This window comes from Solea solea, chromosome 2, assembly GCF_958295425.1.
Source record: "Solea solea chromosome 2, fSolSol10.1, whole genome shotgun sequence".
NCBI lineage: Eukaryota > Metazoa > Chordata > Actinopteri > Pleuronectiformes > Soleidae > Solea > Solea solea.
This window is the reverse complement of record NC_081135.1, coordinates 31,996,967-32,023,148: the sequence shown is the minus strand read 5'-3', so window position 1 is coordinate 32,023,148 and position 26,182 is coordinate 31,996,967. Positions and strand designations below refer to the sequence as shown.

General features: G+C 41.8%; 1 protein-coding gene across 4 annotated transcripts in view; it reads left to right on the top strand.

Moving 5' to 3' along the window:
• Positions 1 to 23,549, top strand: part of hdac4 (histone deacetylase 4) — a 110,571-nt gene extending 87,022 nt beyond the window's left edge. For all 4 annotated transcript variants that reach the window (XM_058619225.1, XM_058619235.1, XM_058619252.1 and 1 more), the window contains 11 exons: positions 349 to 395; positions 3,274 to 3,381; positions 5,725 to 5,780; positions 5,982 to 6,069; positions 7,233 to 7,352; positions 7,442 to 7,539; positions 12,568 to 12,686; positions 13,447 to 13,580; positions 21,298 to 21,382; positions 21,820 to 21,961; positions 22,424 to 23,549. In XM_058619225.1, coding sequence (XP_058475208.1) covers positions 349 to 395; positions 3,274 to 3,381; positions 5,725 to 5,780; positions 5,982 to 6,069; positions 7,233 to 7,352; positions 7,442 to 7,539; positions 12,568 to 12,686; positions 13,447 to 13,580; positions 21,298 to 21,382; positions 21,820 to 21,961; positions 22,424 to 22,463 — 1,037 coding nt within the window. In that variant the 3' untranslated portion in view covers positions 22,464 to 23,549. The remainder of the gene's footprint in view (positions 1 to 348; positions 396 to 3,273; positions 3,382 to 5,724; positions 5,781 to 5,981; positions 6,070 to 7,232; positions 7,353 to 7,441; positions 7,540 to 12,567; positions 12,687 to 13,446; positions 13,581 to 21,297; positions 21,383 to 21,819; positions 21,962 to 22,423) is intronic.
• The last annotated feature ends 2,633 nt before the right edge of the window (positions 23,550 to 26,182 follow it).

Below are 26,182 nucleotides of genomic sequence, written 5' to 3'. Positions count from 1 at the left end.
TTACCAGATACTCTCATGTAAGCTTTGGCACACATGTGGGTTTGAGTTTGAGGAAAAAGAAAGTTCAAATTGGAATTGTAATATATCCCCATAGATAGCAACTAGTCAGACACAGAGGTGGTTTGATAGTGAAGGCAATCAGATACAATTTTACCCCCCTTCAGCTCACCCACTTAAAGAATGCCCCTGTGTATACTCGTTTTTCGATTGGGTCGAAAGTTAAATGTTCAGTTTTAAGGGTCACGCACAAAATCACCTCTTCTCCTGCTGAACTTTTACTCTTTCTTAAGCAATTTTCATTCAGGATCTCAACTTCTCTCTGTCTTTCTTTCTTTCTTTCTTTCTCAGGTTCAGTGAATCCCATGTTTGTGAGGTTACCATGTGGAGGCATAGGGGTAAGTCATTTCACAAATATTCACAGAGTCTAGTGAAGTATTTTGTAATTTGAGCGCCTGATATTTTGTGTAAATTATCTTAATTATATTAATTAAAAAAAATGGTGTTAGGTCACACTTGTTTATTCAGTGGAAAATTGTCGTAATAGGCTGTTGCCCTTTTTTTTATAGCCTTGTGTTAATCTAATCAATACACAGCTGGCTCTGCTCCATCTGACTTAATAATGAAAGAAATAGGCAAAGTTTCAGCGTCATCAAGTAGCAGTATAATAACTGTGTTTCCTTCTCTCTCCCTCTCTCTGCCCCCTGCATAAATAATAGTCCCATTTGTTTCTGTTCCACCAAGAAAAAAACAACACACACATACAATCTTAACACACTTGCACGCATGCATACAAACACCACCCTTCAAGGACCAGAGGCAACAAAAGCTGTTGCTTGCCTTTCCTCCATGTTTATAATTGTTACCAGATGTTTTTAGCATATGAGCCTTGTGTGTGTGCGATTGGTAGGGTGGGTGGGTGGAGGGGTGTTTTTTTGTGCATACCAGTGTGTTTTGGAATCTTTGTGTGCTAAGGCAACGATGCCGATTGTTGTTCAAACAATCGCCATGAACGTGCTGTCTTTTTAAACTAATTTGCCGAGTCAGCCATACATACACCTTATACACCTTTAAGTTGCATCTACGTCTGTTATTACTGATACATGTCTCTTCAGTCACATTATGGGGAGCTGTCTTTTCTTTTTGGGGGACAATCGTAAATTAGTAAATATTAAGGCAAAGACTTGTTTGAAGTTTAGCTTATAAGGGTGAGATTTACGTTAGGTGAGGTTAAGGGTTACGTGCATAGTAGTTATGGATAAGGTTAAAGGTAAATGTATCCAGGACATGAATGTACTGTGTGTCATTATATATCCTCTAAAGCCATGGACACAACTGTATATCACTCACCTACACACACATGTATACTTCCACTGCCCTTTCCTTGCTCTTTTATATGTCCCTTCATACCTCTGGAGTATCTCTAGACCTCCTTCTCTCCCTCCTCTCCCTCCCTCCCTCTCTCCCTCGGGGTTTATTGTTGCTGCTGTGGTGGGAACATGAAGAGGCTAAACTCTGTACTGCTCTGTTCTGTTCTTTATAAAGGCAAATGGGCCTAAATTGTTGTCTTCCTGTCATACACACACACACACACACACACTCACGCAAGTAACACAAACACGCACATTCAGAGTAGGGGGGCTGAAATTAGCCTGTCAGCCTGTGGAGAACCATCATTCCGTCATACCAGCACGTTCCCGCTCTTTTTCTACCTCCGATTTGTGCACACGCACACGCACGTCTTCCCTTTCACTTTTTCCTGTCGAGCTATGTCCCGCTCCTTGCTTGAGGCCAAACTAACATCAACATAGGAAATAATAAACCAGTCAGTCTGCACATGCTGCTTTTAGAACAGCATCTGTTTGTGCTCATTAACCTGACTTGTATATATGATTCAGTTTCCCATTCACTCACTCATTTGGCTCTTCATTTGATCACTTACTGGACCACTACCATATACTGTCTTCCCCTCACTCCCTGTTTTTCTTGCCACATTTGGTTCCACCAGCAATGCTCCTCACTCCCTTCTCTTCATTTTTTTATCTATGGTAAATTCTCCACAGTTTTATTTCATGACAAAGTGTTTCTTGGCACAATTGTTAGTTTTTTCTTCCCTGTGGATGTTATTATGGCGTCCTTGATCACTGAAAGTGAGCGGCCCAGTCACTTCTCATACTGACTGGTGGAAGGAGTGAACGGCTGACCGAATGACGAGTAAAGGCCCTGAGTGAATGTGGCTGAGTGACTGACCGGTTACAGTTGTAACGTATTCCAGTGTAGAAGAGCCACAGGTTCGCATCACAGAGCCTTCTCTGAAACTCTGGCATTGGTCGCTCTGCACATGTGTGCACAGTTCAAACACACTGACACACAGGGCTTCCTTTTCTTCTTTTCCACTGCCAGCTTCTTTTCTCTGTGTTTATCGTGCGCTCCATCTGCCTGCAGTATCTGCCATGGTCTGATGTAGGCTGTGTATATTATCCTAAGCATGTCCCTGGGTACAGTCAATCACATACGCTTGCATGCATGCATGTGTGTACATGTGCTGTTGTGAGTGGGGCAGAGGGTTGTCCGTGCTTCGGCATTAATAAGGCCTGATCACTGAATACGTTGCCCTGTGTCTAAACACGCTCAAATACACACGCATATTTACAATCAATTTGGAAATCTTGTTTTCACTGCATAAATACATAAATAAAAGCAGTAATTTTGATCCACGGTGGTATATGGTAATCTTACTCTTACTCTCATGCCGTTCTCTATATATATACACAATTATAAAGTAAAAATAAATAGTCCAATCGAATTAAATTTGCCCAATACCACATTTCAACGTATTCATTTCAGCTGCAGTGTGTAAGAATGAGTGACATTTAATGGACTGCTGATTGTGACAAACGCAGGAATCATCCACATCCAAAGCCTGTCACAGAAATACAGTGGTCTTCAGAGACCAGAAACTATGTCTTTCTTCTTCATTTCAGTTGTAAGCTCCAGCTTCTTAACACAAAATACATGTTCTGGCTGGTGTAGAAACATGGGAGTGCAATATGGGTGGCCTCCGTAAAGCTAGGCCACTGCCTAAAGGAATATTTTAGGCTGCAAAAAACGGTTTTTATTTTGATGCTGTTGTTCACTTATACAAACATACTATTTATTAAAACAAAGCTGGTGTAATTTAAACCTTTTAATTTATTATATAGGACATTATTGAAGTGATTAACCCAGTAAACACAGTAACAGTAAACAGTAAAATGTGTGTTTGTGTGTTGGCAGGTGGACAGCGACACCATTTGGAACGAGGTCCATTCATCGAGTGCAGCTCGTCTGGCTGTCGGCTCAGTGGTGGAGCTCGTCTTCAAAGTGGCATCAGGAGAACTTAAGGTTAGTCTGGAAGGTTGGAGGAAAACGTCAGTCAATGCTGTTTTTTTTTTTTAGGTATTTAAATGACAAAAATGTGTTTTTTAGGTTTAGACGGACGTTAAAATTAAACAAATGTGTGTGGTAAATGACTATTAGGGGATTAAAGGAAAAGACACCCACTATGCATTCTCCAAAAACCTCGGGAAAACAGAAAACCATGTATGCCAAACTCTCGTTAGCACCTCCCAGACAGACGTCCCCACCCCCTCATGCCTTGCACACAGGCCAGCCTTCCTGTGTCTGTAGAGTTGGCTGCTTACCGTTTGAACTCAGCAGGGAGGCCCGGCGCATGGGCACTGCAAACGCTAACAATCCCCACTAACAGGCCTGCTTTATTAGTATTACACCACAGCCACCTGCAGAGTAGCCGACACACTCGGTGTTAGCTTAGCACCAACACAATAACAGACTAATGACATTCCTTGGTGAGACAATAGCATGCCATGCTTTATAACTACAGTGCCTGCTTTAATACATATGGGCATCATTACTGTAAAGAAGCAGTGGCCTGTTCTTTTTATATAGCACATTGTGTGTAATTTAAGTCATTTTTGAAGTTTAAAGTTTTATGTATTATGCATACAGGCAAGGAAAAATACATTCAGATGATTTATCCTCCAAATGAGGGTCACTGTGGCCAGTCCCAGCTGACATACGGTGAAAGGTGGGGTACACCCTGCACAGGACGCCAGTCCATCACAGGGCCAGGAGGAAAAATACTTAAATGTAAATTGATATGAACTTGGGTTGAAGTTCACATATACCGATTTGCCCTCAGCTTAACCTGATTTTAACACATACATGTAAAAAAAAAAAAAAAAAGTACATATATGCTCATGCACGCACACATACTCACCCGCACGTGCCTCTACACATGCAGGTGCACACATGGTCCTGTGAGGATCTTCCACATCCAAATGACCAAATTCCACCTGCACCGGCAACTCCATGAACTCCACAGAAAGCCATAAATCTATGGATGGTGCGCGTGCACACCCAGACACACTGTCACTCATTTCTGTTTCTCCATCTGCTCTTTCTATTTCTCTTCCCATGCCCTTTTTTTTTAATCCATTGATCTTTTTTCTCTCTGCACAGACAAACTCTGAACCTATCCGCGTCTCTCATTTGCTTATGTGCATGCTGTATTAGGCAGCAACCAGGTGTCCTCAAAACCAGCAAGAAAGACAGTTGTCTCCACAACAGCTGGCTGCTAATCCACTGCAGCTGACTCAACATCATTAGCTCAGCTCGCCTCTCTCTGCATCAGTCTGAACATCTATCTATCTAATGTCCCCACATACACTTGTTTAGAGTCCCACTGGTCCCTGTTTTGATAAAGTTCCCCTTAACTGACCCAATGTAAGCATCTGTTTCTGTGTGAGTGTGTGTGTGTGTGTGTACATGCTTTTGAATTACCCTGCCTGCAAGGAACAGTTCCAACTGTTTAACTGAGACGTGGTGACATTTCTGTAGAGTGATTGCGTGCAAGTTTTTAACTGTGCCAGTGACAGTTGAGGCTACAGTTGAATTTCCATCTGTCCATCCATCCATCCCATAATAATTAAGCTGATAATTCAGTAACAACTTTAGGGAACTGCTCCTTATGTGGCAGCAACATTCAGTTTGACTCAAGGAAGAGTTAAAATGAACCTCAAAAAACAGGTTTGTCATTCTTGAATGTAATGTGACTTTCAGTAAAACATCCACTTGGTCTGTGGCTCAAATGTTAAATAGACTGCATATACAGTGTGTTCTCCTATTGAAGTCTTGGATTGGCGTTACATGCACATTCATCCGACGCTTCTCTATCACTAGTGCACTGGCATTTTGAATATCTTGCTCAAGGACAATTAAATGTGTAGATTAGAAAAGCTATTGAGTAAATGACCATCCTTCCAACTGTGGACAGTAAACAGCATTACCTGAGCTCTAACTGTAACGCCGTCTCCTCAATGTTCCGTTTGAATAAGCTGATTAGATTTTGCTGTTCATAATTGTGATGGGTTTAATTTCACCATAAAAGACACATTTGATTAGTTTTCTATTAAGTCTTGCTTAATTAATGTAATACTTTACGTAACTGTGTTGTTTTTGTGTTGTTTTGTTTTTTTATTATGTGTTTTTATTGTTATTAATCCCAACCTTCAGTGTTCAAAGTCTACAAATGGGGGGGTGGGGGGGGTAAATAAAGCTAGATTTCCCATCAAACATCTCACAGGGGAAGAAACTGTGTGATTAGACTAAAGCAACTTCAGTTGATGGTGATGGTTTAAATAACGGTGTGTAATTTTTGTCCCGCAGAATGGTTTTGCTGTCGTTCGACCACCTGGACACCATGCTGAGGAGAGCACACCTATGTAAGTAAACAGATCAGCAATCACCTGTTTTGTAGCAACTTAAACAGAAATAGCTTCCATTAGTTATTTGCATTTAAAACCGTCTCTCTTTATTGCACATTCCTTCTTCCCTCACATATTATTATAAAGACACATACATGTAAATATACTATAATAACACGACAGAAAGCTCAATTTCACTCTCTTACTGTCCATTCTCAGGGGCTTCTGTTACTTCAACTCAGTTGCGATTGCAGCCAAGCTCCTGCAGCAGAGGCTCAATGTCAGTAAAATCCTAATCGTGGACTGGGTGAGTTCCTCAGGCAACACAGTTGTTTGTTTGTTACACAATCATTTATGTGGAGAATGTACATACAACCACCTCCTCCTTTGTGCTCATAGGTGATTCTCTGGGGTTTGGTTGAAGATGTATTTTGAATTATCTCTGTAATGGTTTTTAGAGACTGTACTTCACACTAAGGATTTTATGGATTTGACTGTGGAAAAAAGATTATTTTCATACCTGACGGACCACATTAAATCTACTCAGATTAAACATTTGGATGTTGTAAATCGCAACAACTTTTCTCAACAGTGAGGTGTCATCAGTTATGTTATGGTCATTGAAAACTACAGGCTGTAATGTACTGTACGTTTCTGTACTTTATGTATTACAGAATGTGTTATCTGGGAAATGTTTTTAGAATACATATTGTATTCTACAATATGTTTGCCATCGGATCACTGGGCTCATAACAAACATGGAATTCCATTTTTAGACCAAGACAAGGGGCTTGAAATATCACTATTTAAGTCAGACACTGCACTGTCCTTTTTTTTTTTTTTCCAAAAGAGAAAAAAAGAATTGTTAATAACAGCCTATGACAAAGCCTTGCTCATGTCCTGCAGTAGTGCTCCTCAGTGGCGTCCCTGCCTGGCCGTGGCACCATCCTTTGAAAGGCCTTTTCATTTCCTGTCTGTCTGTCACAGAGGGACTTATTAGAGTAAACTCATTGTCATGCCACGCAGCCTCCAGCTAACAGGGACATTTTTTTTTTGGTGTATTAAAGCATTCTTGGGATAAAGACAATGAGGTCATTTAATTGATGTCATGTTGGCAAAATTGAATAACTCTTGAAGTGGAGTGTTTTATTGAATCCTGCTGACCGTTCCTTTTTTGACATCACAACAGGCTGCAGCTGAGCCACAGACTTAACTGTCTCGTTGCATTAGTCTCTGAGTGTCGTTGCCTTGGTCTCAGCGCAGATGAATGAGTGGATGACCCCATGTCTTTGAAATTCTGTTATTTTCCAAATTCATCTGATATCCATTTTTAGTACATGTAGTGTTGAATTGTTTGATTTGCCAGTACATAAATATGAATGTCTCAGCCAATGTAGCTTGGAGACTTGCTGTTTGTTACTATTGTTACTCATGTTTTCCCTTAACCTGTCCCTTTTTTGTTGTTTCTAGGATGTTCACCACGGAAACGGCACCCAGCAGGCCTTCTACACTGACCCCAGTGTTCTTTACCTCTCACTGCATCGCTATGATGATGGAAACTTCTTTCCAGGCAGTGGAGCACCCGACGAGGTGGAAAGGACATACTTGACTGTTTGTAAACTTGCCTTCCCAACCTCTCGTTGGAACTGAAGCATTTTGTGTCTGTGTGCTTATTTTAGGTGGGAACTGGAGCGGGTGAGGGCTTCAATGTGAACATGGCCTTCACTGGAGGACTGGAACCTCCTATGAGTGATGCAGATTATCTAGCTGCATTCAGGTAAGACAGTAACGTCACCTGCTGCTAAATAGAGAATGTGACACTGGATGGTGTTAAAGTAACATTAAATATGTGCTCTGAGAGTCTCACAGTGACTGTTAGCAGCATTTTAATTCATACAGCCACACTCAGACACGATGCACAACATGATCTTTCAAACGTCTGGAGCTGTTGAGTTAAGGAGTTCTCCCTCATGCCGCACCTGATTTCTATTAGATCCACTGTCTAAGGCTATTTATAACCTCACACACACACATACATGTGTAAACCTTGAAAGGCATACAAGCGTGCAGGCATGAACTCACCACCGTCTTGTACATGTTTCTTATACGACGCTGGTTTGTCCACTTGACACGGCTCAGGCCTGGATTGGTTCCAGAGCTCTTTGAAGATAAACTCATCTTTGTGACATTGTGTCCATCTGGCCTGAGCCGAAAAAAACCGGACACTGTCTTCTCTCAGCTTTCTGCACGCAACCCTCCGGAAGCACACCTTTAGTCCGTTAATGTGCCCCAGACCGTCCTGTGCGCTCTGTCTCTCTGTCTCTTTTCATCCCCTCATCATCCTCCTCTTTCTACTCTGCCTGCATGTGCACTGATGACAACTGATATATATCATACTTTAGACATCATATATAATCCAGCACTGAAGCCAATAGCTAGTGTAGTATGCCTGGCATCTACTGTGAGGCTTAAAAGTCTGAAACCACTCTGCCATGTAGTTTGAATGTAAAAAATGGTAGATGGATGGACCTGTAATACATACAGTGCCATGTATAACAATTAAGTTTGAGTTTAGTATGTTAACACCTTTATAAAGTTGTATGAAATTGATAGATTTACTCCCAAAGCTCATTTGGAGAATTGTTGGACACACCCCTATCAATCAGTGCATATTTAACTTCATTAGTCATGCACTGTTGACATTAAAAAATCTGGAACTTTTTTTATACAGTCTGGCATGTGTATGTTTGTTCATGCATGGATCTGAGTGACGATGCATGTGAAGAGGCTTTCGCCGTGGCCGTGTGCACTGTTTATGTAGTCGTAGCTTATTAAATAAGTCTCCGTTGCGTTGTGGAACAGGCCCCAAAGATATAAAGTGAAGAAGACCAGAGAACAACAGTGTGTGCATCACTTAAGAACAGTGCATCATTACTTCACTAAAGCTGCAGCAGGCTTTGACAAATGAGAGGTCCCACAGGACGACAGCAAAACCCCTTTTCATGTTCAGATCGCTTGTTCACTTGGCCCGCAACCAGGTTAACTCTGGATATGAACACCTCTGTGAGCTTGTGTTTTGCTTGTAAACTAAAAAAGCAAGTGAATACAAGTGCTGAAATATATGTTACGCTGCATGAGTGATCTTATAAATGTTGAACTGCTGATTGAAACATGGCGATGGACACCTGATACACACAGCCCCCATCGCTCTCTCTCTCTCTCTCTCTTACTCTTTCAATGTCATTGTTTATCTGCAAGCTGTGGTCCCCTTGTTCCTCCCTTTCTCTCTGTGGAAGAGATGCATGCCTTCCAGCCTGTACCTAACCATTCCTCCGCTGGCCTATGCCACGTTGCATTTGCAGGGGATCAAATCTGAGCCTCCAGAAAGCACAGAGAAAAAAGATAAGAAAAATTGTCCCTAATGAAAACCAGAGACACTGTCTCTCTCTCTCTCCCTCTCTCTCTCTCCCCCTCTCCCTCTCTCTCTCTTTTCAATGCGTCTTTTGCCATGAACTTGGAAAGACGAGAGAGTAGGAGAATTAAACTTAATTCAAACCAGCTCTCCACAGTGCCAGATGACAGGGCTTTGAAGTGTAAGTGTGCGTGTGTGAGTTTTTCGCTCTCTTATTCTCTCTCTCTCTCTCTCTCTCACTCTCTGTCTCTTTATGAACCGAGGGGGAAATCCTTGAAGCTCTGCATTTTAACCTTTAGTAGACTGGTTCGAGGAGCAGTGCTCCCTCTAAAGGACGGCTTCTCTATATGTTTTTTCTTTCTAAAATCAGCCTCTCCCTGCCCTTTAGTGAAAGGGTGAGGTGAGGAGCATGAATAGCTGTTGCCTTGGTCAATTACTACCTTGTGAAACCTTAGAATTAGATGGTCCTGGTAAACAGCCTTTATTCTTATGGTAACCTTGGAGTATGCCAGATCGTAATGCATCATTAAAATGTTTTAAGTGGATAAATCACAGAGTAATTACACAGAGATGAGTTGTGTTAACCTGTGGATTATATTCCTGTTGCACTTGTCGTCACGGTGGATGACGGTCACTGCTTAATCAAAGTATGATCTACTTGACTCTAACTTTACGATGGGACGTTTTTCCCAAGATGCGTTTATGACTGGAAAAAAATGAGCAGACTTTGCAATTTGCATTATTAAAACAAATAATTGTTTGTCCTACTGCCATGGCAATACACAACAATCGTGCATACTACCATCCATTCCCTAGCAGACGCGTGAACACCTGTTGCTAGGTAAGTCAAACAGTACCAAACAAATGTTTATCCGAGTAATTCACAGTCAGAGGCAGCCAAAAGAGAACCATCGGTGGTGATCACAACCGATTTGTTCAGGATGTCCCGTAGCCCACGGCTCAGTCGTAAACTCTCCCCTCCCTTAATTAACAAAAAGGTCTTTTCATCTTGGCATGCATAGCCTCTGATTCACACCCTATGATTCCTCCTCAAAGCCACTACCTTCCCCTATAAGCCAGTTTGCTAATTGATAACTGTGGCTTTTTTAATGTCTTTAAATGTCAGGGTAATATTCCAGGGGATGAGGGCTGGAACTGATGACACCAGCAGTTTTCATGGTTGTGACCAGAACTGTCTCTGTGTGCATTCATGGTTGGAGGAGGGAGGGAGGCAGGGAGGGAGGGGGTGGAGCCTCCAGTGGTTTTAAGTATCCTTGGCACTCAAGGCTTCCCTTCGCGTTGTGTGTCGGCCCACATAAGCGCTTGTGGCCAACTCCCTTTAGTGTGGGGTCTTTATAGCCCAAATGTTATTAGGCCAATGTTGTGTGTGTGTGTGTGTGTGTGTGTGTTTTGTGTGTAGTTAAAGGAAGAGGAAGAAAAAAAGATGCAACAACTGCATTGAAATATAATATATTTCTATGTAATTGTATCTGTGATACTGCACATAAAGAAACAATCACACTTATGCACTTGCTGTAACACATTTCCTGTCAATTAGGTGTTTCCTCCCTCAGTTTTTTAGTCCATTTTTTTTCTTTCGATCTTGCCCTCTTTCATGTTTTCACTCTCTGTAGCTCTGTGTTTCTTACTCAAGCTCCTTCATCCTCATCGCATGACGTTTTCTTCTGAAACGTTGCCAACTTTGCACGCAAACACACAGTGACGCACGCACTTCTGTGTATCCTTGCTGTCTGCAACTACCAGTAAGCTCCTAATACTACCTCCCGCCTCTCCCTCAGACAGCTGTGTGTACGTATGAGTGTTGTGTTGTGGCGGGGGGTGTGGTGTGCACAGTTCAGGGTTATAATTTGGTGGCGAACAAGAGATGGAAAAACCGGTGGCCTCCGGAGTTCAGGGCACGCCGCTCGCCCACAGCTGGCAAACCAGCACCGTGTTCCTGAGGTCTGTAAAGTACAAGGGACCTACGAAGGAACCCTGTGGTACTCTGTCACTCTTAGACCTCACCGAAATATAGCTCTCCCAAATTTCCCAGCTCCAAAATAAAGAGAAATAACCTTGTGTCGAACCTAAAATCACTCAGTGAAATCAGAAAGAGACCTTCGGGGAAGTTCAACTATTTATGAACCAAGTGAGACATCCTATGTGACGCATTATTCTTTCATGCCAAGCCAACTAATACCAGACCAGCCCAGTATTGTAAGTTCAGCGATTCTTTATTTGTCAATCCCTAATTCATAGATATTCTCGTATTTAGTTATGCAATTATTAATTTCATTATTTTGACTTGAATTTGTCCGTTTCAACATGTCTTTTTTTTTTTCGTAAAAGGGTCACCATTTATAAACCAGGCTGGATTTTCCAGCCACAGCTTGCAGTGAATCACTACACAGGATCCCACTGATGATTTGATTTCTATGCATGACACATTGCAGCAGCTGCGTGTTGGATGAAGGATGTGCACAAACATCCTACGTTCACCACACCCATCTCGTGTTAAAATTATCTCACACACACACACGCAGTTTTTGTTTGTCCTTCCCTTTTTCTCCTCGTTAAGTGTCTTTTGTTTATCACCTGCTGCAAAGGTTTTAAATCTTTTAATTGTATGTTAATGTATGATTGGGAGAAAAGTGAATTGTAGCGTCTTCAGCCAGTTTGTACAGTACATGTGCTACACTACAATCATCAGAAGGACATGATCGTAGTGTACAACAGGCATATCTCAACATGCCTACTGTGGTCCTTTCCAGTAATTTCTCTTTTGTATTTTCTTTTAGGTCATACAGTTCATTTTACAGTTCTTAAACAAGCTATCCACTCTTCTCAGTTAAAATATCGTCCAAATTCAGTTTTACTATTCGGCTGCAAGAAAAATTGCGTAAAATCATTGGTGTAGCTTTTTTTTTTTATGAGCACTTTTTTATTGCTGGAAGATCACAGATAAATAAACACTACATTTCAGCTTTTAAAACAGTTTATATCCACTTTGGATACTGTAAAAACCACCAAGCTTACTGAGTGTTCAAAATTCCATACTACCAGTTTTGAAAACTTGGCTCGTTAAGCCTGGTGGGTTTTTTTTTTATTGTACTTGGTGTTGGCTGAGCAGCCTTTTTTTTCTTATCATGGAATGTACCATATATTTGATGTCTCTTGGATTGGGTCAGCTCTGTACTCCTGTCCTTTAGCCAGCCTATTAATAGCTGTGACGGTTGCTATTGCAATAACAGAAGAGGGTCCAGAAAGTGTTGTGCCTCTGTTTCTGTTAAAGATTTTCACAAAACTCACTCCTCTCCTGTAAAGCTTCAACTAATAATACACCGTTTTGTTGACATCTTTTTTTTTTCTTCTTCTTCTTCTTGGTTCTTCCAGGACAGTGGTTATGCCTATTGCCAATGAGTTTTCCCCAGACGTGGTTCTGGTATCTTCGGGCTTTGATGCGGTGGATGGACATGCTCCGCCCCTGGGAGGATACAAACTGACAGCCAAATGTAAGTGCTGACCACAGCTATCCATTTAATCACTCCCCAGTCTACAGTGTCTTGGAAATGAAGATTCTTAAATCGGGTTTTATACTCAAAGAGATTTTCTGCGTGCACATTTAAAATGCATAACCTCCTCCTGCATCTCCCTGTGCAACACAACACCAACTCCCGATCGCAGCCGTAGACACGCATACATGTTGTGTTTATTTTGTGTGGCTGACTTGTGTATTCAGATCGAGACCTTGGCGTGCCAGCAAAGAGCTTTTGTAAAACCATCCTGCATGATCTCAAATAAAAGCAGGAGTCTTGGGTTGCGAAGGAAGTTATATGGGTGGTTTAGAGAAGATTGCAGAAAGAGGGGGACACAGGGGGGGAGAGTGCAGGGAGAGGAAAGTTTGCCTAAATGCATATATTCAAACTCCCCTCCTCCTCAAAAACAAAGATCAAAGGCTGTGCCCGAGCCTAAATGCAAAGCCGCATTTATTAAAATTAAACCTGGCTTGTTTTCTGGCCTCCAGTAAATCCATGGTGCACTTTTTTCCCCTCTCTTCCTCTCTCTAATGCACTCACCCCTGCCTTCATGCATGCTCAAACCCACATTTTCTGCTTTTTTTTCCTTTGATCAATATCCCAACAGGAAGTCGGAGCTTGAAGAGCAGTGTTACCCCATCTTATTATTTTTTTTCCCTCTTGCCCCGTGTCCTTCCCGCCCTGCTTTGGTATTATTCACTACCTTTTCTTTCACTGCCATTTCCTGTGTTTACAGGCTTTGGCTACCTGACCAGGCAGCTGATGGCTCTGGCAGGCGGTCGGTTGGTGCTTGCCCTGGAGGGGGGTCATGACCTCACAGCCATATGTGATGCCTCTGAAGCCTGTGTCTCTGCTCTGCTTGGCAATGAGGTAAGATGAGATCCAAGAGGGGAAGGAATATTTTGCAAAATCGAAATGTCGTTATGTGTTACTGTCAGAATTACCTTGAGCAAGGCAGTCAAATTCCACAAATACATGTGGAGTTGTGGACTAACTTTATGCTTGGAGTGAAATTGAACAGGGACTGAGGTTCATCATGGTAACTACTTTGCACACCCTTTGAAATGCCTTCAAAAAACATAATCTAGCTGGGCCTAAGTACATGAATTCAATAATAAATCCTTTTTATTCAAATTGATCCTGGCCAAATGTGATGCATACTGATGAGCTTTATTTATAGCCACATTGTTATAGTTTTTATAATTAATTGCATTAAAGTGAACATGCAGGCTTGAGGCAGCTGAAAAGCATCTGGTTTATTTGTGGTGTCGGCATCAAAAGTTTCAAGGGTGCAGTTGCGTTGTGGCTGTATTTTCCAGATGTAATTAATTTTGCCTGACTTAAAAAAAAAATGAACATACTGAAAATAATGAACGTAAAATATTGATTTTCCAATTTCTTGTTTTTACAAAGCCAAAAAAAAAAAGGCGTTCATCTCAGGCAGCTTTGAAACTTGGGCTCCCTGTTTTATGAATAAACACAAACTAATGACAGAAAGAATGAACTGAACTGCCAAACCTTAGAAGTACAGACTGTTACATAGCTGTATACAGAACAGGCTTGTTCATTCCTTCAACAACAGTGTTGTGTCAACGGAGCCAAAACCATCTTGTCTTCGTGTTCTCTCACACTGCCTCTGTCAGGGAAGTCACCACACACACACACACACACACACACACACACGCTCAACCACGTCAGAGGGAGAGGATTTCCAGGCAGAAGGTTAAATGTGGGATTGTGTCGGGTGGGCTGTGGAATTGAGCAAACTTTGGCTTTCTGTGAGTGATTCATGGTGCACAACAGAATAGCAGCTCCTCACAGCCACCCACTCCTTTCTCCCAGCTAACGGAGAGAAGCTGGAGTGCTTTGTTGGACGCACGACACAAGTCTCACTTTGTCCTCACAGACTTTGCATCCAACACTGAGTTATGGCACAGATTATAGAGCTGTACATGAAGAGTAGAGGGTGAGAACTTGTACTTTTCTACTGTAAAGTTCCATGTAGCTTCAATGGATTGGAATCATACATCTGCATTATAGGAAAACTGTCATAGAGGAGTGAGACTGCGACATTGTGTTTAGCTTTGGACAATTGGACTCCTCATTGTGTCTCATCACACAAGATGGGTGTTTGTATTGGAGTGAAAGTATCTTCTGAGGGAGGGCGAGGTGGAGAGATGATAGTGTTTAAAATCTTACCCTCATTTGAATAGAATAGGTAAATAGGAATAGGTAAGGTCAGGTAAGCACATATCAAGAGAAAATGTAATATACTTGCATTCATTTTGAGAAAGCTTTCACTCAAACTGATTGTTGCTGCCGGCTTAGCCACGAGTTCAGCCTCAGTGTGGTGGTTGTCATTGGAATAGCTACTGTACCTGTTAAAGCCATTATCCTCTGCACACTGAGACATCCTGAAGACATGCTGAACACTTCCACTAATGCATATTGTTCTGTAAATATGGTTAGAATTTGTAATAGTGTTGAAGTCATAATGTGGTGGAACAATGTACAGGTGTGATTTAAAAAAAGACTAAAATGCACTCACTGGTTATAGTTGTGCGCACCTGCATTCATCCGGTAAACAAACACATCTCAAACATAATGTCCTTGATATTTTCAAAATAAATATAAATATAAGTGAATGTTTTAATATCTGAATCTGTATCTGTTGGAGATGGGATCTTGGTTCCAGCACCTCCAGACAGTTTGGGCCATAAATGAGTTCTTGGAATCGTAAAACGAAACGGGATGGCTGTTTTCCATGTGGATTTTGGAGCCGGGGCAAAACAAACAGAACAATAACGTAGGATCACATCAATAAAACGAGATGACTGAAACCGACCAGTCCACCGTTGAGTGGAACACAAAGATACTGACCCACCGGAGATGAAGTAACGCCAGACAGACTGGAACTGAGATAAAACAACATGCCAGCCAAGTCATTAACCCTCAAATGTCTTTTTCTTCAGAGGAAAGAACTGACGCGTGCCAAATTGGACAAAGAAAACTAACATCTTTTGAGGCGTAATCTAATAACTTAACTGTTTACCTGCACTTTGCCCACCAGTGACTCAAAGCCACATAAAAGTGTCATTACAGCTGGTAAGGTTTCAGGAATTCAAGGGCATCTCAGCAGGGCGGATACTTTACCCTGTCACAGAGGTTCGCTCTCAGGACTTTTTAGTTTGAAGGACACTCTCCATACTCGTAGCAACGCCCTGCTGCAAAAATAATGGATTGTATCGGGGGGGGGGGGGGGGGGGGGAGAGATCAGGTTTCAGCAGCCTGCAGAGCCTCGGCCTCAGCGGGGGGTTTGGAGGAGGTCACTGGATGGGTGCCACAGGGAGCTGAAAATTCGAAAGGCGGCAGGAGGCAGTGAGCGTCAATTGCCTGAGCTCTGCACGACTCCTCTCTCTCGCTCACCCTCTCACCCTCTCACCTGGGGCCCCATCACTGGTGCACATCTGAAAATGGTTACCCTCACACCTCCAACTGCAGGGTTAGCCTGGGTGTAGAGATCAGATAATAAAGAGAGCCATAGTTATGATTGTAAGATGAGACGGAGGAAACTATTGTTATATAGCAGCTGTACCTGTGTGGGTCTTGTGCACAGTTTATGTTCTAAAGCAGCATAATGCAACAGACAAAAAAAAGTCTCAACCAATAGGATTAGATTTTTTTCATATTTAATATTTACACGACAAGTTTCTTTTAGCTTTTGAATTAAATGATATAAACATGTTATGACAGCAAACTTGATGGAAAGTACCTGTGCAGGGCGCCTCATTAGCCAGCAGACGGCTTTGATAACGTGATGTATAACACAGATGTAGATGTTGTTGAGCTGGAGCTGCAGTTGTGGCGTCGGCTCTTTTGGCAGCCAGTGATGTCAGCTGTTTGAATAAAGGCAAATCAGTTGTGTGGAACTTTGATAACTGATAGCAAAGACGTGGAAATGTCCCTAAGCAGATCAAAATGGCAGGAAGCAAGTGTTTTTATCATAATCCCAGTGAAGGTCTCTGTAATGGACGTGGAATTTAGCTGGAAAACATCAGTGGGGGATTGAGCTAGTGGGAGCGAAAAAAAGGGGCCTCGTAGGTTTTTATACTCGTTGCTGACAAAGTCTGATGATAGTGTCAGATTTCAAAATCTTAAAGCAACATGTGAAGGTTCATTTTCACACATAAAGGGATGTCACAGCTTCACCTGCTCAGTCAGACTCATGCTGGAGTTGTGCGAATGTGAACGTGGTTTGTACATAATGTGTGTGTTTCTGCATTGGCTGGAGTGTGAATGGAGAGTATGAGTGGGTGCAGAGGCATGGGACCACAGCTGGATTAGCCAGTCAGCTGTGCTTTTATTTATGATGCTTCAAACTCTTGAGGTTTGCATCGTCTGGCTGTGTCCAAAAACCAGGACGTCAGCATAATAGAAATCTGTAAATCTGTATTTATAGCACGCAATCCCGAAATATACGCTCACCGACCACTTTATTCAGAACACGGGACACCTAATTAAGGTGGCGTGGCACCTGGTGTGGTCTTCTGCTGCTGTAACCCATACCTTGGCTATAATGCATTCTTATTATTTCAGTGACTGCTGCTTTTCTATCATTTCAAACCAGTGTGATTGTGTGTCTGTCATCAAAAAGGCATTTTCTCATGCAGAACTGCCACTCACTGGATGTTTTCTCTTTTCAGACCATTCTCAGATGTCTGTGTTTGAAAAAAGTCACTTAAAAATGGCAATTGTTGGATTTTTTAACCTTGGTTCTATGTTGGATTAAGGTTAGGGTTATAAATGTGACTGTGTTAGTGTTAAATACAATGTAATCCTGTGCAACAGTCTATGTTGTTTTGAGCGTCTTACTGTAAACACGGTAAACAACCAGTGAAACATCAGTGTATCGTAATGTTTATGCCAATAAGTTGCTCAAATTGTTATTGTAAGAGTCTGGCAGCATTACTGATGCACTAGTATCAACTCTTGCTCAAGTCTTGCTCTGCATTGACTCCCATGAGACCTGAGAGTTGTTGCAGGAAGACGAAACAGCAAACACGAGTGCAAGAGTTTTTTAATTTCCTGTTTCTTATTTTATTAGATACATTTATAAGCATAGATATTTGCGTTTACATTAAGTTCTTACCATGTTATTGGCTGAAACAGGTGTACCTAATGAAGTGGAAAAAAAAGAGTTAAAGAGTTTCTCTGTCGTGCCAGTTTTTTGACATTGAAAACTAATTTACGTGTGATATTTACCTGTATAATCTTGCAGCAAAGCAATAAACGGCAATATAAATGTTTGGAAATCACACATATGTCGCTTTGTTGATTAGATTTTGGCAGCCTCCACCTTGGAGTCAAAACATCCTAAAGGTGTTCCGTGCAGTATATCCTCTTCACTTCCTGTGTAGCTTGTACTTCCAGTGTTTAACTGCTTGCTGGTGTGAGAAACATATCTGCTCTTTTTATTGGCGGGTTAAGACAAGCTTTGCTATAATGAGCATTAGGTTTCCTTTGAAAACTAGCTGAGAAAGAGATGGAGAGGGATGAAAATTGTTGAATGGACTTTTTTTTTATTCACCCCCACCGCTGTAGTGCGTAATGGTGAAGTCTTCCTCGTTAAATAGCTCATGAATGATGCATTGGCGACTACGCTCGTCAACTCTGAACCCAGGACTAATTGATGATTGCTCGCAAACAGATGTTGGCCCAGCTTGAACCACGGTTGTGAGCAATTATTTGATAAACAACAGGCTAATATGCTAATTGTTGCCATATGTCAATGAGGTTATTCCCTGTGTTTACACTCCTGTTACAGTACGATGCTTGGCTTCACCTGTCTGACTGTTCCCCGCCTCCCCCCGACTACAAACCCACACCCCGCTCTGGAAAGGTCACCTGCTTTGTACAATACACGTCATTACCTTGTTCAGTTAGCATAACATAATCAACCAGTTTTTGTGACTGCCAACATATGCACATGGGCACAACAGTAAACAATGGATGGTTTGTGCACTTTTCCTTTGCTGAACAAGTGGAATTCCTCCTCTTTCCAATGTTTTGGTTTCAGCCTCCCTCAGGAATGATTTTTTACCGGAGCACATTCCTCGCTCTCAGCTCATGGCTTTCCAGGGTGTCTTGGCTGTTTCTGGCCAGGACCTGGACGACTGTGTCGCACGGAGAAATAGTCTCCTTCAGTAATCTGTCAACACCGTGACAGAAAACAATCCGTAAAAGGACATTTTCTGTCTCACTCTCTCGCAACTCCCACGGCTCATCCCATGATTTAAAGATTTCAAAGTCCCGGCAGAAAAACGTGGTGAAAGAGAAATGTTGCGCTGGATGAAATGGCGGAGAAATGTATATGCATGTAAATAGAGCATGTGTGTTTGCCGTACCTGCCAGGTGGGGTTCCCTGGAGCTCCCTGACAAGAGCCATTAAAGTTTATAAGCGTGAGGCCCAGCTGTCAATCAAGCTTGACAGACTGCCCCCCCCCCCATCCAAAACCCTTCTTTGAGGAGAACCTCATGAAAACCTCAGTGAAACCCCAGAGGACTCCTGACCCTGCTTTAAAAGGGGGGGCGGCTGGGTTAGTATGGGCCAGGTAGAGCTGAGCTGGGACTTGTGGGGATACAGTGAGAATTTAGCAGCTGTTTTTGAATATCATATCATGTAAAAAAAGATCTGATATGTCATACTGTGGTAAATCCCTCTGAAATTATCAAAAGAATGTTCCCTTTTTGGGCCAAACTTCCATTTTTTTATGAGTACAATCGCAGTTGAGGGATCTTTTCTTTTTTCTTTTTTTTTTTACTCTTTACTAACTGCAGCAATGTGAAGAAAATAAAATTGCCGTTTACACGATTAAACTGTTGAACATTTGAAGGTGTTGATGTACAGTTGCACAGTAAAATCATAAACTTTATATGAAAATGGTCGTAGTCTTCCGGGATTGAAGTTGGATCGACGTAGCAATTAGACACCAGGGGGCGACTCCGCCGTGTGGATAGAAGTTAACGGGAAATTGATTTATAACACAGGTAAACATTTTCCTGAGGGGTTATTTGCTAGTTTCTGGTCTTCTTTAATAGAACATTATGTCAATTTTTGAAAACTGAGGCTTCAAAATGGGTCTTTGTTTCGTAACCAGAAGACTGTGTCAATGTTGTATACAGTCTAGGCCACCTTTCATAAAAATGAGAAAACATAAATATTTTAGAAATCTGGAAAAAAAAAAAACTCAACATTATTGTTATTTAATAAAATAACAAACTGAATTCACCTTATACGCAAATTGTAAAACAGTAAATATGAAAATTCATGGATAACAATAATAATAAAAAACATATTTTAGCATTGAAAATATCATTTTGGTTAAAGAGCTTCTACATACTGGTGTATTAACCATCACAGAAATGTGATAATTACCAATGTTGTTAATGTGGCATAAGCTGTGGTCTAATGAATATGTTAAGCACAAGCTTCACGTCTGTGTGAATGTGAGTGCACGCACCTCTGTGTGTCTGATGTAGCCTGTCATGCCACTGCAGGATTAAAGTATCCCTCAGTATCCCTCAGCCCCCACAAACCCCTCCTATGCACTATTTGTTTTAATTAAAAGAAAACTTCTCGCTGCAGCCAAGTGAGTCCAACCAACTGTGACTCTTTTTTTTTTTTTTTTCCTCTTTTCTCTCTGGCATTCTTTCCCCAAAAAATCTCAGGCCAGACATTTTTTTTAACTCCCATGTCTCTTTTTACACGTTTCACACTCGGTCCTTTATTTCTTTTTGCTTGTGATTGAGCAGCACAGGGATGGCATGTCGTCTGTGTCGGAATGCAGAGCTGAATGGGCCTGTTTGACAAAATGGGATGAGAGAGTGTCGTACGTGCAGTCAGCCAAAGGGGAAATTGAATCATTCCAGGTTGGGAAGGCACATTTGGGAATTGCCCCGTTTCCTCTGAGTTGTGGCTTGGAGAGTTTTGTGTGCTTAGAAGTGCTCCCTCCCTCCCTCCCTCCCTCCCTCCCTCCCTCCCTCCCTGAGGTGTGTTTGTGTGTGTATGCATTTCAGTGTGTGCAGAGAAAGTGCAGTTTTCCATTTGTTTGCATCTGCCTAAACTAGTATGTGTCCCAAGAGTGGGACATTGTACAAAGCGCACATTGTAGTTTGTGTCAAAGAGTAGCAACGCTCTGGTTGAGTGGGAGGAGGTGTGTGCACCTGCACGTCTATTTTGTATCGTGTCAGCAGCTCCAGCTTGTTCTCCATCTCTTGCAGTGACGTGGAGAACAGTGGGCTTTAGTCCACGCTCCAAAATGATCCTTAAACCCAGGAGGGAAAGAGTTTTCGAGCAGTATTCCTGAACGCCTGTCTGTCACATTCATAGAAATAACGTGTTCAGCCCATTACCCACTGTATGGCAAGATGATTTAGCCCATGCTTCCCCACAGGCACTGAGTCAGTGCCACCAGTGCCAGATGTGGCCTCTGTGAAAACAAAGCGCTGTCACTGTTAAATATGTGGCACCGTCGTTGTATGAAGCAGGAAATGTGTCTTGATGTTTCTTTTTTTCTTTTCAACGCAGTTGGACCCCATTCCTGATGAGGTGCTGCAGCAGAGACCAAATGCCAACGCGGTCCACTCTATGGAGAAAGTCATTGAAGTTCAGAGTAAGTGGATTCCCAGTTGTGTGCCTGTATCTACATCTCTTTAATTATTGTAACACAAATCACACTTCAAATATTTTTACATTTAAAGCTGAAATAGACACTTTTTATTAATATGAACCTTTGCTTTCACTGCGTTGTTTTCTTTCCCAACCAGGAAAGGGTTTACTCATAAAAAGGCTCATGGATTTAAAGGAACTAGATTACTCCCTATTCAGAACACTGCATAGACTAGCAGCCATCTCTTATTTGAAAAAATGAAGGTGTTTAATTTCACACAACACACCGGCTGTGTTTGTTGTCTGTCTTTTCTCTGCCTGCTGTTATTTCCCCATGCAAATCCCTGTAAAATCAAAAAGTAGACCTTGCACTCACTAAAGAATAGACAATAGTAACTCCTACTTTTTGATTTTTTTTCTTTGATGTTTTAATCTGTGTAGGTAAATACTGGAGCTCGCTGCAGCGCTCCGTCTCCACACTCGGTTGTTCGCTGAGTGAAGTCCTCCGGCGTGACGCAGAGGAAGCGGAGACCGTCTCCGCTATGGCCTCATTGTCTGTTGCCAACAAACACATTGGAAAGAGGTAAGTCCACGTGTCCAGTTCTTCTTAAAGGTGCAGCGTGCGAGAATTAGTGACCTCTAGTGGCGAGACTACATGTGGCCCTTTCACACGAATATTTTGAACCAGCTGGAAAATTCACAACTGCAAATAAATTGGTTTGGAACCTGAATAGCTGGTATGTTTTTCTAAGGCTACAAAAAAACAAACACATTTTTCTTTGGAAGTCATTATACACTCAAATATAGGATATTAAATGTTTGACTAAATGTTCCACACTGGACCTTTTAAGCACCAATGAAACTCAGCTGCCTGTTGTAAGCTCTGCTAATCTTTGTTTTATATCTAATAACAAGAAACCTATTGTTTATTTTTACCGTTCATTGCTGCTAAGGTGTTTCTCTGCTTTATTGTTGCATGTACAGTGACAGATAATAATAATATTAATCTCACATTGTTCCTGATCTTATCTTTTTTTCCCCCCAGAGCTGAAGAGGAACCCATGGAAGAGGAAGTTCCAATGTAAAGACACATCTCACATCGCCTTTGACCACTCAGACTTTATCTTTGATGTTGTCCTCGTCCAGTCAACTTTAATGTCAATGCCACTCCTATTTCTCACTGCTGCCATAATCGAGGTGGGTCCTTTTGATCGGAGAGAGAGAGAGAACGAGCAGAGCTGAAAAAAGTGACGATTAATGGAAACGGAAACACTGAAGAGGAGCAAACGCATTTTACTGATCAGAATCTCCGGGTCAGTCGTCAGCACAGAATGTGTTGTGTTTAAAGAGGATTTTCTCACAGTGACATCTTTACGTGCCAGTGCTTTGAAAACACTACATAGACGTCGTACTTCTCCAATGCCAGTCCAGAACCGTGCACAGACAATCTGCAGTCGTCTACCTGAACTGTAGATCCTTCGTCTCGTTCCTTGTGCTTTATCTATCACTCTTTTCTTACTTTAATCAAACGCCACCAGAGCTGATGTGATTGTGACTCTGCACTAAGGATGGATCATTCCTGCTCCTTTTTTCAGATGATATCCAAATGAACGGAACAAAGTGGTGGAATTTCTTGGGCTTTTTTTCTTTAGATGGTTGGAGATCACACATGAGTGTTCAGCAGTGAAAAGACCATGTGCGCTTTGTGCCTTTTTTTAAAAGAAAAACAAAAAAAAACCTGGCGGATTTTTCTGTTGAGCCTTAAACAAACAGGTTAGGAAATGAACCTGCTTTCTCCTCAAACCCCTTAAACATTTCTGTCTGGGAAAGACGTCCTCTGCCTGCATGTTGTCGGCACATAGACTCGGCATGTTTACCTATAACTCCCTGCAACGACCCGCCGTCTCTCCCCGCACCTCTGTCTTTGTTTCCTCCTCATTTTTCAGCCTCACCCTGGAAGGTATAGTTCCCAGCCACGATTCGGAGTTGGTTCAATGTAAAAGTGAATTTAAGTTGTTTTTAATGTCACACAGTGAAACCTGCATCACATCGGCATCAGTTCATGCACCGTTCTAAAGACTTCTGATAAAGACAAAGCTGTTTGTACTCGAAATAGTGAAGCCAGAGCATGAAGGTCCTTCATCTCCTTAAAACAACTGACGATCGCAAAAAATGGCATACAGAGGAAAATAATCTCATATATGAGCTAACTTGTCAAACCAAGCCTTCTATATAAACAACTGTGTCTCTGTGGCAACACCACGAACCGTACCACCTGGTGTTTTCCAGAGGGGTAGACACGCACAGCTGGTTTAGCATATCATGCCCCTTGTTCTGCCACATCTGCTCTCCAAATGTCAGGTGCTACGAGGCAGGTGTGCGCACATCTGTCGGTGTACACTGAGCGAAGCACAAGCTGCTCTCTCCAAATATTCAAGTGTATACACTCGTTATTTATATTTATATTGTAATCATCACTTTTGGCAACACGGGCAGAACGTTGACGTAGCACATGTAGCACGGATTTTCCTCCGCTCTTTGCTTTTCAGAAAACAAATGTACCTATTTCAGCGGCGTGAGCTAAAAGATGGGTTTTCTGTTTCCGTTGTCTTTAGTTCCCTGATTGAATTTGGCTCCTTTAACCGACATGAAGTGCCCTGACCTACAGTACTCGCCAGATTACACAAAACACCAGCCGCATAACCTAGTTGTAGTAAAAAAAAAAAGAAATAAATATCGGATTGTCAATTTTTGCAGGTGAAAGACTTTTATACGACTTTATGAAAAAAAAGATGATCAGCTGCCGTGTGCCGCTTTGTGAACAGTTTGCAAAAATTTCAAATACTGCTTGATAGCGTCTCTCTAACGTGTGTTTGGCTGCTGGGCGACTGCCTGTGCTCTTAATGACACCTGAAAAAGACTCGTCACATGTTTAATGTGTTGCCTTTTTCTTTTTCATGGAACAGAAACAGTGCTGTGTTGTTTACTGTTGTTTACTGTAAATAGGACCCCCCCCCCCCCCCCTCCCGAGTATTCCTGCCACAAAACATTTGTAAATGACTACTTTTTGTTTTTTATTCTTGTTCCTCTCATCGGTTATCTTTTTACGTGTTTTTTTCCCTATCCTTTTGTACACATGGTTCCCTCTCTGTCTCCTCTGTTAATTCTCTGTTACTTTGTTAAGCCGGCCTTCTTCACGACAGACGACAGGTTCGGGGTTTTAGTGGACATTACATGACTATGTTTTCTGGGGTTATGGGAGGGATGGGTTGGGATGCAAATGTTTCTACTTTGTACAATGATGGCCAACTGTGTATTTACTGTCTGTTCATAGTAGATTTATATATACATACATATATATATATATAAAAAAAAGGAAATGAGTATATTATATATCTATACATAATGAAATATTATAATCTTGTTTTTTTGAAAGTTGGTATTGGAAAAAAATCACACTTTTCGCGGGTCCTTCGTATCGTCGGCCTCCTTTTTTAAGGTGTTACAGAAGGCACCGTTGGCTGAAGCTGGTTACAGTTTGTTCCGTGTTGAGTAGCATTTTACTGGTCGTCTCTCTGTCTTTCAGCACTAATCTAGTCTCGTTCTTGGCTTCATCCATCCCACCGGCACCGTAACACTGGTACAGCCTTGTACTCATGCTGTTCCATACTGCCTTCATTCATTTAATCATTTGTGACTGACTGTGTTAGAGAGAAACACTCAGTTGTCAGTATTTGTCTCTAAAATCAAATATCTGAACCTCTTCCTCACAGCATCACAGCTTCATCCTGGTGCAAGAGTAGGATAATCGGTTGATTCGAATTGGAACGTGGCCCCGCTCGTCCTCTACTTACTACACCGATGGCCAAATCTCCGTGTTTCATTTTAATTTGGCACTCCTTTAAATTAAATTACATGAAATACATCACGTGAAATCCAGTCCATTGTGGGAAGTGATGACTCGGGGTTTTCAGGGTGGCCTCCGGTGTTTGGTAACACTGTCCCGTATCCAAAAGATCACTGATCCTTGATCCCTGGAGTCCTGTGGGACACCACAATTACATTCCTGGCTTCTCCTCTTCTTTTCTTTTTTTTCTTAAAGTGGCTTTTACTGGACATCTCAAGAAAATATGAGATCACGTCGTCATATTTACATTTTAACATCTCATGTCTCACATCAACAGAGAAAGAAAGTGACTGAAAATAAGACATGATGTGCTCTTTGACCTCTGCTGGCACAGTGACGCTGTCTCTTCCTGCAGATGCACCTTTGATGTCACTTGTCTCTAAATCACCGCTCGTCACCTCCTTTTTCCCATTGCTCCAGCAGATGGCCGGAGAGGTCAAGGGGTCATTTGAAGCATCGTACCAGTTAATACAAGAACAAAGCGAGAGGAGTGTGGAGCATGCAATAAATGGTATTCCTTTAAATACACACACACACACACATATATATATATATATATATACATAAAACGGAGGTTTTGTACATTTTAGAACTGCATCACTTTTTCGAGGACCGTATTTACACAATCATTCCACAGCAAAGGTACACGGATATTAATGGTTAGTAGGGTTGTAAAAAATAATAATACTAATAACAATTGGTACTTGCATATGAATTGGATACTTAAAACTTGCATTTGATAAGATACTCATTTACAACAGCTGATGCTGCTGCTGCTGCTGAAGGACCTTCACCACCATTTTTATCCAAAAATTAAAAAAGTAAAATAGCCATTTTGAAGTATTTTGCATACGAGGCAAGAAAGAGGAGCAGCACAACACTAAGTCAGATAATATA